The 11,522-nt window shown below is 45.9% G+C and overlaps 3 protein-coding genes and 2 non-coding genes across 5 annotated transcripts; 4 read left to right on the top strand and 1 right to left on the bottom strand.

The window, feature by feature from the left end:
- Positions 1 to 139: 139 nt before the first annotated feature.
- On the bottom strand, positions 140 to 211 carry trnah-gug (transfer RNA histidin (anticodon GUG)). Its single transcript has one exon. It is a non-coding gene; the product is annotated as a tRNA-His (tRNA).
- Positions 212 to 821: 610 nt separating this feature from the next.
- On the top strand, positions 822 to 893 carry trnae-uuc (transfer RNA glutamic acid (anticodon UUC)). The gene has a single exon. It is a non-coding gene; the product is annotated as a tRNA-Glu (tRNA).
- A 168-nt stretch (positions 894 to 1,061) lies between these two features.
- Positions 1,062 to 3,592, top strand: ccdc115 (coiled-coil domain containing 115). The gene is made up of 5 exons (XM_062564867.1): positions 1,062 to 1,313; positions 1,498 to 1,601; positions 1,708 to 1,820; positions 1,919 to 2,110; positions 3,029 to 3,592. Exons 1-5 carry the CDS (start codon positions 1,158 to 1,160, stop codon positions 3,166 to 3,168), a joined length of 705 nt encoding a protein of 234 aa, XP_062420851.1. The 5' UTR covers positions 1,062 to 1,157; the 3' UTR covers positions 3,169 to 3,592.
- A 285-nt stretch (positions 3,593 to 3,877) lies between these two features.
- On the top strand, positions 3,878 to 9,074 carry si:dkey-109j17.5 (zinc finger BED domain-containing protein 4). Its single transcript, XM_037480284.2, has 5 exons — positions 3,878 to 4,354; positions 4,571 to 4,840; positions 5,001 to 5,260; positions 5,383 to 5,980; positions 6,232 to 9,074. The coding sequence occupies exons 1-5, from the start codon at positions 4,076 to 4,078 to the stop codon at positions 7,072 to 7,074; spliced, it is 2,250 nt and encodes a 749-aa protein (XP_037336181.2). The 5' UTR covers positions 3,878 to 4,075; the 3' UTR covers positions 7,075 to 9,074.
- Positions 9,075 to 9,208: 134 nt separating this feature from the next.
- apobec2b (apolipoprotein B mRNA editing enzyme, catalytic polypeptide-like 2b) lies at positions 9,209 to 11,430 on the top strand. The gene is made up of 4 exons (XM_037480286.2): positions 9,209 to 9,560; positions 10,310 to 10,490; positions 10,678 to 11,029; positions 11,146 to 11,430. The coding sequence occupies exons 1-3, from the start codon at positions 9,253 to 9,255 to the stop codon at positions 11,017 to 11,019; spliced, it is 831 nt and encodes a 276-aa protein (XP_037336183.2). The 5' UTR covers positions 9,209 to 9,252; the 3' UTR covers positions 11,020 to 11,029; positions 11,146 to 11,430.
- The last annotated feature ends 92 nt before the right edge of the window (positions 11,431 to 11,522 follow it).

The following is an 11,522-nucleotide window of genomic DNA, read 5'->3' as shown; positions in this document are numbered from 1 at the left end:
CTCTGATTAAACAATACATTGTAAACATGTTGTGGTCTATCTTTTGCTTGTGTTATTGTTTAGTTGCATTTCACGATGTCGTACCTGAAAATGAAAATGCAAAATGTAATCCTCCCAAGCCGTGTCAGGGTATTATCCCTGCCGTGACCCGGATTCGAACCGGGGTTGCTGCGGCCACAACGCAGAGTACTAACCACTATACGATCACGGCGAGCTACGGGGAGTTGTGGTAGTAAGGCCGTTCAATACGCTTTTTGAACACGGGGAACATGCTCTGAGGCGTAGATGTAGTTCATTATCCGTGAAAGAATTAAAAACAGTAACCATGTAACTTATATAACATTAAAAGGTAGATTTCTCTAAAATTAGCAAAAGTATTTATATATTATTATATAAAGTATGGCCCTTGTATCCCAACTACGCATTGCGTCCTAACGTTAGTATACATCTTCTATGATATTGCATAGCATGGAAAGAAAAAAATGACTGTATGAATAAATGTAGAAATACAGAAATAAATACATTTAGAAACACAAAAATGTATGAATCAATTTATTTATTTATGTTCTGTTCAGGTGTAAAGTTATATTAATACATTAATGTATGTATTCTTTTATTTAAGCATATATTTATTTATACGTGTATTTACGCATTTATTTATACATTTATTTATCTTTAAGTCATTTTTTATTCTCCATAGCATAGTTTCCTCGCTGGATTATATCTCGCAGGACACTACAGTACATTGCTGCTGCTATCGTCGATAGACGCAGTGATTCTTATCCACATTTTTCTATTTGAAAGTTGCATTTACTTCAGTTTCCCATATGGTCTAGCGGTTAGGATTCCTGGTTTTCACCCAGGCGGCCCGGGTTCGACTCCCGGTATGGGAACTAGAATTTTTATCTAACATCGTTAGATTGTTATGGTTATAAATATAAGTTACTTCAAATGTTGTACGATTATACATTCTAGACTATTATAATCACTCGGTAACATAATTTTGTTGCACTGCGTGTAGACTTCAATGAGCATGCGATTTGTATCACGTGACGCAATGTATCACATGACGCTACACGGAAGCCGTAATCTGCCTCGGCAAATGCACTCTTTTTAAACGACACATTCTTAGGGGAAGCGACGGCTGTAAAGACTCAATGAGAAAGAAACTTGAAATACTACAAAAGATCAGCATGGGTGTTTCAGAATCTGAGGAATCTTCTATGTTATTGGACGAAAAGCTGCTCCGTTTCATGGAGCAGCTTGAGCTATTAGAGGAGAAACGAGCCTCTCTCAACTCTCTCATCGAGCAGGTAACGTTAGCATAGCACACAGAGCACCAGGTAGCAAGAGTCTAAATGGGTGATAATGAATGTAAAAAAAAACAATGTTTAGAGGTGATCCATTGAGCCCGTTGAAATCAAACAAATGCTTTTGTCTTGTACTTGATTCTCGTTCCCCACTTACCATTCATTTACCATCTTATATTCCTTACAGGGATGGTTTTCAATGTCCAAGGCTAGATATTCTATGGGAAACAAACACGTATCTCCTCTCCAGTATGCGAGTGAGATGCAGCCACTGGTCCTTGTTCATGCCAAGTGAGGAATTAGTCAAGTTTCATAGAAATGAATAATTCCAATCCGTGTTTGACTATTATTACGACTACTACCGGTATGTGTGATTTTTTTTATTTATATGTTACAGAACACTGGACAGTGGTGAGTTGGATTTTTCCACAGAACGGTTGGAACAAAAGTGTATTAAGGAGGTCGGCGCAGATAGCCAGTCAATAGAGGAAATTGGGCCTCAAGAAGAAGGTGAGTCAACCTTATGTCATGTGGGTACAAAAAAAATCAATGTATACCGTACCAAAAAGAAACACAATTTTGATTTCTTAAATGATTTGGTTTTATAGGTGTCAGAAGAAGAATCAAACCAAAAGAGGATATTATAAAGAAAGAGGTGACTGAAGAAACGAGCCGTGAGAATGCTCCTGAAGAAACTCCAGTAAGAAAAAGCAACCAGAATCTCCAGCAAGATCCACTCAAATGGTTTGGGATTCTCGTGCCACAGTCTCTCAAACATGCACAGTTGTCATTTAAGCAAGGTATGTTTGTATATTTCCAAAAGATGATGCACTTTCTTTTGGTGTGCTGATGTAATTTCTTGTATAATATAGTAAAAATTACATTTTGATTTGTGCGCGCTAGCTGCCGATAGCGCTATCTAGCATTTTAGATATCAAAACAAAGAAAATGCACCATCAAAAATAAGGTTTCCACAGTTGTTATTCCTGTAATTCTTAAGGTTGACTATGATAACCACTTATTGCGACTTTAGAAAGAAACAGCTTTACAAATTCAACAGAACCTACGGAACATTTACAAATATACTGCAGTGAAAAAGACAACGGCAACTTGATACAGAAACCTTAACCAACTAAATAAACTCTATGTTGATTTCCTGTATATTGTTATGTAACGACATCACTATTCACATCAGTTTTTAAGAATGACTGCAGAATTGAAATGTTAAAGATAGTTTGTATGTCTTTATCATTACCTTCGATATAGTCCTTTGAGCTCTTAGGGGTTCATTGGCTTGTATATGTTGAACACGTAGGAATCTAATGTATGCAAAACTGCATGTGCATACTCAAAACAATAGCCTCAATGTTAGTGTTAAAATGGATAGATGAATACATGTTGGATAAAGGGCAGAGTAGTTGAGGATCTTACACCCTTTTGCCATAGATTAAGTAATTTAGATCAAAGTCTAAACTTCTCACTAAGACATTAAAATTCATTCTGAATACAAAACTGTCAATGGATAGATACAAAACACCCAAGCTGCAAAATATATGACTCTTTAGGTGCATAGAAAAATATTGTGATTGTATTTTTATGCATGTGTGCAAGATGAGACCTCCGAAACATTTTTTTGTGCTATACTGCCAACTCTTGTTTTTCTTTTTTTCCCCCTCATCATTCTTCATATACTCTCCTCTTTTTCTGTTACACTCCAGTTCTGGAGCTGTCTGCTGAAATTGCAACCCTTCAGGCTGCAGTTTTAAGCACCCGACAGGAGCTGAGGCACAGCAAGATGGACCAACACATTCTGCAGCAGGAAGCTTCGGCAACCCACTTGGACAAGGTGGCAGACTGAATAACTCTGAGTCCGATCTAGGGATGATCTGAGACAGTGAACGTGGTCGGAGTCGCTAGATGATGCGTAAAGGCCAATGGAGTTCGACAGCAGTCTCCCCGGTGGATTGTGTGGATTGCAGAGGATTCTTCAGTTACTCATTGTCTAAGTAGTGATTCGTTTTGTTACTAGCCTGTGCGTCCGGACTGTGTCACTCATCAATGTGGCTCGCTAGAGATGGATCTGTTTGTGAATGCTGTCTTTTACTATTTTAAATAAATTGTAAGTTGTGGACTGCAAGATCTATTTATGAACCTTGACAGACTTGATTGATTCTTTTCAATTAACTGCATCCCTTTTAAAGGATTTATCAATTTCATTATCAGACTTGCTCATTGATGATTTGCTAATGCTTCCTAGATCAATTCTGAGAAATGAATACAAACCCATTGTTTGTATTAATTAAATAAATAAAAAATCTATTGAATGGGGTTACAAATATATACATTTTTAAATGAGTCATAATGCAGTACAGAAATCCAACATCAATTTCAATTGCAATGACTATATAACGATAACGGCTTCCTCTTCTCTGGGGATCAGCCGAACACTACCGAACATCACCGAAACGAGACTGGCGTTATCTCGTGTACTTCCTGGTCCACTTCTACTGGCTGCGCGCCTCCATGAAGCGCAGCGCGGTGCCTCCTCCCCACTTGCGTCCTAAACGGCGGATGGGAGCCGCAGAAGCAGCGGCCGTAGCTTCACTGTAAATGCGCATCGGCGTCTCCAGACGCCCGCAGCCAGCCCGCTTGGTGAGACTGTGGCCGATTTGCGGACGTGCAAAGAAAGCCACGCAACTCCTGCCCTGAAATCACATGTTTTTTCTTCCACCTTTTTGCCCGAGCATCTCGCATGAACATGTCGTATGTGCGCGCAGGGTTTGGGAAGTAAACACGCTGGCCCTGCGCCCACCATCCCTTGGCCGGAGGGGAGATTGATACCTCGCTCTCGGGATTTTCTTCGATCGCTGAAGTTGAGCCGGCTGCGTGCTCCAATGGCGTCAGTTACGAAGGTGTCCATCCTGGATTACTTTAATATCGTGTTTGAAGGTGAGAATGGCAAAATCGAGTCCAACTGCAAGGCTTGCGGTACGAGGATCCAGGCGAAGCGGAGCGTCACGTCGAACTTCGTAACGCACCTCAAGGTAATCCCCCACCCCCCCAAATGAAATGTCTTGCTCGCGCTGCTCTTCTTCTGATCATCTTTGTGTGCGGCACCAGCGGAGGATGGAGGCCTCACTGTGTTACACCCGACTGTTGTTCCTCTTGCACAGATGTGGGGGAGAGATATGGACCACACATCTACTGTTCTAACAACCCCTCCCCTCCCTCTCTGTGTGTCTCCCCCCCCCCCCCTTCAGAGGAAGCACCACGCCATGTATGATGACTTTGTGAAAAGGAAGGATTTGAAGAGAGAGGGCTTCTCCTCAGGTTCCGTGCACAATTTCCCCACCAATGGGGCGAACACCCGCTACACCCTCCCCATCAGCACCCGAGTGGGAGTTGGAGGAGGAGGAGGAGGAGGAGGAGGAGGAGGTGGTGCAGGAGGAGGAGCGGGGACTCTAGAGGCCGGAACAGGAGGTGGCTCTGGCGGAGGGGTGACCAAGTTTGACAGACATGACCCACGTCAGGTGCATATCACAATCCATCGTGACTTGATGTTCAAAGAACCGTGCTACTATTTATGGCCTCCCATAGGTGTGGCATTAAGCTGCTGACGACTGCTACAATTATTATTTACTGCACGATTGCGCTTGGACCATTTGCCGACGTTCCTTTTTGTCCCCACAGGTCCTGATCTCCGAGGCTATAGCAAAGATGGTTGTGCGCGATCTGCAGCCAGTATCCATAGTGGAAAACCAGGGCTTCAGAGAGCTGCTGCAGCTCCTGGAGCCCCGTTACACTCCGGAGCCACAGCACTACATCAACAGCCAGCTCCTCCCGGCGTACGTCTACCAGGCACAGCTGGCAACCCGTCAGGCACTGGCCTCAGCGCACGCCCTCAGTCTCAGCCTGGATCTCTGGAGGGGCTTAGCTGGAGCCACTTCAGGGTAAGGAGGTAAAATCAGCCAAAAACCACATGATTCCTTCTCGGTTTGATTCCCTAACTGATGAGTCCCCCTCCTCTCTCTGTCTTGTGTTTTCTGTCTGCGTCTCTTGTGTGCGTGCGCAGGTACGTCGGTGTCACCTGTCACTTTCTCACGTCTGATTGGCAGATGCACTCGGCTCTGCTGGCGTGCCTTCCCCTGACCGGAGGCAGCTCTGGGAACCGCGTGCTCTCCGATTTTGATGAAGTGTGTCACTCCCATGGCGTGTCAGGGAGAGCATTTCGTGTGGTCGCGGACTATTTCCTGGCAGCAGCAACGACCGCAAAGCCGTGTTGTTTGCCCGGTTTCCTGGTTGAACCTTCTCTTGCTAACGGGCCAAACGAAGAGGGCGGGGAAGAAGTGGACAACGGTAACAATGTGGAGGGAGGGATCCGGAATGGTGATGGAGGGGAGGAAGAAGAGTGGGAGGACCTTTGGGCCCAGGGCCTGGGTGTTAGTCGCGTGGACTGCTTCTCTCGCTCTCTTGAACAGTGTGTCAGAGAGGGGTTACGCGCCTGTCCACAGATTATCTCCACGCTGTCCAAGGCTGCCTGTTTCTACAACTACATTACCTCCGCCGTCCCACCTGAGAAACTTAGCCAAGTGTTTGAGGGTCCTGGGTTGAGCACGAGGGCACCAGGAAACTCCCTTCCTGTAGCCAGAGACTGGGCTGCTCAGCTCAAGGTATGTGCGGCACAGAAGCAGCGTTACATTATTTTCACATACTTTGCATCAAACACACCAGGAGTTGGTTGAGAGCGACCATAATAACGTACATTTCATTGCATGATCATGTAGTTGTTTCCTCTAGACTTAGGATACGAGACTATGAAACGCTCGCTTTTCTATGATGACGAGATCAAGAGTATTGATTGTTTTGGTAGTTTTAAACGGAAGAGTTACATTTTTTTTTTTGGGTGTAATTTGCGATGCAGGTGCTACGTCGGCTGCTGGACTCGGTGGAGTTCTTGGAGGAGGTGAGCGGTCCAGGGGAGGTGGCGCTGGGTGCTTCGGAGAGAGGCCTGCTGAGGGACCTCACTGACACGCTGGAACCCTTCACTGAGGCCTGGGACATGGTGCAAGGGGACAGACGGGCAGACACGCGGACGGACAGACACGTGTCCATCAGCCTGGCTCTGCCTTGTGTTCTCGGCCTTCGCAAGCATCTCTCTGAGACCTCCACCCCCCGCTGCCCGGCTCTCCTGGTGGGCCTCAGCCAGGCTGTGGAGCGCCGGTTGGCGCCTGTCCTCGAGGACCCCCTCTACATTACCGCCACCACCCTGGACCCCCAGTTCAAGCTCACCTGGAGCAGCAACCCCGAGTGGCACCGACAGGTTCTCATCGAGGAGCTGTCCAAACATTCCACGGGCTCCAGCCCCGCGGAGCCCCACACGAACCTGCACCCTCAATCCCAGACGCCCCCCGCCGCAGCTCCCTCGCCGGCCTCCTCGCTCTCCCGGCCCTGCAAGCTGTTCTCTTTCATCAAGCAGAGGCCCACAACGCAGGCCAAGAGCCTGGAGCAGGAGCTGGCCGTCTACCTACGGGAGGAGCCCACGGACGAGGAGGCCCTGCATTACTGGCAGCGCAAAGCGATCGACTTCCCTTTGCTCGCTCACGTGGCCAAGAGGGCATTCACCATACCGGCTTGTGGCACTGCGGTCGCGAGCATTTTCACGACAGCAGAGCGCTGCCTGCGGCCGGAGATAGGCCGCGTCTTGCCAAAAAACCTGGAGACGCTCATCTACCTCAAAGCGAACTACAGATTATTGTGGACTTAAAGCTAGGAGTCAAGCTGTTCTTGATGAGGACTTTATAGGCACGGGAAATGATACTAACCTCTTCAAGGTTTCCTCTCAAAGGGAAACCGGCCCGGGCAGCACAGCGTGGCACTCACGCCGCACGTCGTTCCATGTGAGATGCGATGAGTTATCCAGTTGTTCAGTTGCCCTTCTAGAGAAGGCGGCCTGCAGACTGCAGTAGGTGCGGATGGCTGTCTGTTTACCGTGGAGCCCGAATGCGGGCTTCACTGCTACATTCTGCGGGCCCGGAGGACTCGATGTCTTGGACGGATTTGTTTAATATTGTTTCTGAGGGAAACAACAAAACAATGCATAGATGCATCGTCCACTTATTCTTTTCTCTTTCTGTATGTATGCCTCATCACCTCGACATCATAATAAATGACTTTCACTTGCAGAGGTGCGCGCATGCATGTATGTTGCATGTTTTTTTCATATTGCGAATGGAGAAAATCTAAAAAAGGCATAATATATATAATTTCACCCTAATTATATTTTCCTCTGCCAATTCTTTGAAACTCTGCGTTTGCTCTGTCAGAGTGGAGGTCAATTTCATTTTATTCATCAGTATTTTCTACTAAAGCCCATGGAATGGGATTGATCCGTAAAACTGTGTGGACGTGGCGTCATTTTTGCTTTGTCAGAACTCAATGAAACATTTTGAAATCACTCGGAAGGAGAAACTGTGAGTCTTGGCTGAGCCAGTGGGGAGGCAGCCCGGGTAGTTGCATGTAATTCCATTTACAGTCAGATTTGAGTCAGCCGGGCAGTCAGCAGTCACGTCCTACGCCGCGCTCCTTTTCTCCATTCCAAAACCATCTCCCTTAGGAATAGATGGCCACCATTCACTTGTGATGCCACACGCTGTCAATTCATTGATCGTTTGTGAGGAAAATCAATGCGAAAGATGAGTGGCTGTGAAGGAAAGGCAATTGATCTCATTATAAGGACCATCACGATGACTATTACGCCTCTTTTGTCCCGGACTGCAGGACAGCTTCATCTCAGTGTGTCTTATTTTTGATGTTGTTCTTCTGATGAAGTGTGTTTTTCCTTCCTAGCTCCCGATTGTCAAAGGATCGGTGTGATTTAAAACATGATCTCTGCAGGGTGTCCCCGCGGCTTTAGGTAGAACGCTGGATATATCAGTGTGGATGTGTCGGCCTGTTTTACTTCGAAAAGTGCTTTTGCTCATCCCACGGGTGGTGGTGTCGTTGTTTGTGAATGTATGTGGAGCAGCTTGAAGTGTCCCCCCCGGCTGTGACGGCTCATCCATTCGAGTTAGCTGAGCAGGCTGGCCCTATCGGTAATGGCCCCAAAAATGAATCTCTTGGCAGAGAGTGAGACTGCGGGATGAAAGGAAACTGTAATTGAACCCTTGTGCCTACAGGGCCTGTTCTCGATCTGCACTCAGACTCGCACAGATACAAATACGGACACACTCTTACAAAAACTATTTGTCCAATCTCCTACATAAAGGTGCCAGGTCATTTGTTAGATTGATGGTCCATAGGCACAGGCGCGCTGTGCCACACTCTTGTAGGACGGAGACACATATTCGCAGGTTGGGGTTTGTATGTACGGCCTCCTCCCCCACTCGCCGGCCTTTGTGTATTAGTTACGTCTTAACGGGCAGCAGGACTTTTGAGTTGGCAAAAACAAGTGTGCCAAGTGACCCCCGGTTACCTTATACACACGGGCAAACGCAGCCCAGCGTCGTTATTAATAACCAGGCTGCTGCTGGCCTGTTGACAGGAAAAGCCTTTTGGGATTAAAGGGACGCCACATGTTTTGTTTGAGGTTGTACTTTTATACACAGAATGTTAGTTTTCTTTCCTTACTGGGCATCCGTGGAAAGCGCCCTAGAAATATGTTAGGTCTGGCCCCATTTTCCATCGTGCAAAACCCCACTCTTGTGTTGTTCTTTGGCCTTTAGACCGACTCGGGCATGGAAAGAGGGGGGGGGGGGCGGGGTGTGTTAACCTACCCCAGCCAGACAGGCACATGTTGATACTCCAACCCCGACGCACAATAGGATCTATTTCTGTAAATGCACTAGGGTTATCACTCCACTTGCCCTGAGCTATTTCTCTCCCTCTCTCGCCTCCCCCTCCCCCCCCGCCTCGCTTTATCTCACCCTCTCACTTGCTCGCAGCCATGGCCGACAGAAACAGCAGGGTTACTGTGAAGAGGAAAGAGAAGAAGTTAGAAAACAAAACAAATGATGAAAAGGAAAAAGAAAAGACCAAGGGGAAGGAGAAAGTAAAGGATAAGGGGAAGGAAAAAAATGGGAATAACTCCGACAAACCTTCGAAGAAGCCGGAGAAAACCGGCGAGCAGCCCAAGACGGAGGAAGAGAAGCGAAATGGGGAAAGTGGAGGCGCAACGGGAGCAGAGGCAACAAACAGCGACGAAAGTGGAGAGTTTCAGCCAATTGAACTGCCCCCGTTTGAGATTGTAACTGGGTGAGTATAGGATTTAATACACAGACCACAAGAGTCAGCTGCACCACTTACACACCTGTTTTGTTCTGTAACAATCCACTTTTGGGATTAGGTTCTGCTTTATTCTCTAAATGAAGTAGGTTTTTATTCCTGTAAGTGATATTGTTACAAAAGGTTAACGTTTAGCACCGCTTTAGGACAATAATGTCCTGCCATAACCCCGCCACCCTTACTAACCCGACGTAAGAATAGGCATGAGTCACAGTTCCCAAAGTTTATGTCCTTTACGTATTGGCTGGTTGATATGAGATCTGATTGCAAAGATCCATCTGGCCTTTAATACACCGTATGACAATAGATAAAAAAAGAAAGTCATGACGGGTACCTATCCGGTACAGTTGACTCATGGAGGGCCAAACACATCTACGGATCATCGGATGATGTGAAAGCCAAAAATATTTTTAGAAAGAACAGTTTACTCAGCGGTGGCCTCATTAATATTCTATTCACGCTGCCACCACAGAGACCCACAGTCATCACTCTTTATTTAAGTGTCTTCTGGCGTTAAAAAAAATTCCTCAGCATAATGTGCTCCTTGTCAGGCGAAGAAGTGAACGACACAATGATTGAAAGGTAACAAATAACTTTGAAAGCAGTGCTGGTAGACAAGTCATACGGAACGTATTCTATGCTCCTTCTTGCTATTTCAACCTTCATTCACTTCATGAAGCATTGCAGTTATGAGAACTATTTCATTCAATCTCCACCAGGGAACAGATGAGTCCCTTCTACTTCAAGTTTCAGTTCAGGAATGTGGAGTACTCCTCGGGGAGGAACAAGACCCTGCTGTGCTTCAGGGTTGATGCACCAGGAGGCAGCACAGAGCCTCTGAAGGGTTATATGGAGGATGAACATGCCACAGCTCACGCTGAAGAGGCCTTCTTTCAGCAGGTAATGAATGCTCACACACACACACACACACACACACCATCTTTCTTACTTTAGTACCATGTAACAAATATGTAAACTCAACAGAGGTCGTATTTTCATTAGATTCTTCTTTAGAATATATATTTTATATATATATATATATAGATCTCCTTAATGCCTCTACTTATCCCCACGGTACCCTTTCCAGGTGCTCCCTAACACTTCCCAAGAGTATGAAGTCACATGGTATCTTTCATCCAGTCCCTGTGTGGCTTGTGCAGCCAAGCTGGCTCACATCCTCCAGCAGCGCAGGAAGGTCCGTCTCTGCATGTTCTGCTCCCGTCTCTTCGAGTGGGAGGAGCCGGAGATCGTGGAAGGGCTCCGGGCTTTGGTGAGCGCCGGTTGCAAACTGCGAATGATGAAGCCGTCTGACTTCGTACATGTTTGGGAGACCTACGTAGAGAAGGAGGACCAGAACTTCGAAGCCTGGGAGGACTGTCAGGAGAACTACGAGTACTATGTAGAGAAACTGACTGATATCCTCAAGTAGATGTGACTTGGTAAGTATCTCGTTAGTTCTATATGGGCTTTATACTAAGAACAAAAAAACAACAGCTAACCTTTGAATGTCTGTCTAATGACCATCTTTTTTTGTCTGTCCTGTCTTTTGGTGTAGTTGCACATGATGGAGAGGATCTTCACATTGACTGAACCAAGTCTATTTGTTAAATCCACATTGTTTCTTGCAGTTGCATTTGAACGTGCACATCAGTATTAGCTAGAATGAACACTCATTGCATCATTTTGTATTTTTTATTCCCATAACTTCATAGGGCGACACAAAATGCCTGAATGTCATTTTTTGTAGAATCACCCACTGTAGATAAATGTAATCCTTTAGAAGAAGAAAGCAATACGATTCATTGCTGGAACATATTAAATAAGCTTTGGAGAAGACTAACTTACATATATCATCATTATTACCGTCGACACAGTTTTATCCATAAAATTAAAGCAGAATTAATGGAGCAGTAACGATGAATTGATGGTTAA

This window comes from Pungitius pungitius, chromosome 1 (genome assembly GCF_949316345.1).
Source record: "Pungitius pungitius chromosome 1, fPunPun2.1, whole genome shotgun sequence".
Taxonomy (NCBI): Eukaryota; Metazoa; Chordata; class Actinopteri; order Perciformes; family Gasterosteidae; genus Pungitius; species Pungitius pungitius.
This window is presented reverse-complemented; position numbering and strand designations above follow the sequence as displayed.

Bases quoted from the DNA above. Each gene is read 5' to 3' on its own strand.
- ccdc115 (XM_062564867.1), top strand. From the start codon at position 1,158: ATGAGAAAGAAACTTGAAATACTACAAAAGATCAGCATGGGTGTTTCA. The intron at 1,821-1,918 runs GTGAGTCAACCT...TTGGTTTTATAG, and splicing joins AATTGGGCCTCAAGAAGAAG to GTGTCAGAAGAAGAATCAAA. The intron at 2,111-3,028 runs GTATGTTTGTAT...GTTACACTCCAG, and splicing joins ACAGTTGTCATTTAAGCAAG to TTCTGGAGCTGTCTGCTGAA.
- si:dkey-109j17.5 (XM_037480284.2), top strand. From the start codon at position 4,076: ATGTGCGCGCAGGGTTTGGGAAGTAAACACGCTGGCCCTGCGCCCACC. The intron at 4,841-5,000 runs GTGCATATCACA...TTGTCCCCACAG, and splicing joins ACAGACATGACCCACGTCAG to GTCCTGATCTCCGAGGCTAT. The intron at 5,261-5,382 runs GTAAGGAGGTAA...GTGCGTGCGCAG, and splicing joins TTAGCTGGAGCCACTTCAGG to GTACGTCGGTGTCACCTGTC.
- apobec2b (XM_037480286.2), top strand. From the start codon at position 9,253: ATGGCCGACAGAAACAGCAGGGTTACTGTGAAGAGGAAAGAGAAGAAG. The intron at 9,561-10,309 runs GTGAGTATAGGA...AATCTCCACCAG, and splicing joins CCGTTTGAGATTGTAACTGG to GGAACAGATGAGTCCCTTCT. The intron at 10,491-10,677 runs GTAATGAATGCT...TACCCTTTCCAG, and splicing joins AAGAGGCCTTCTTTCAGCAG to GTGCTCCCTAACACTTCCCA.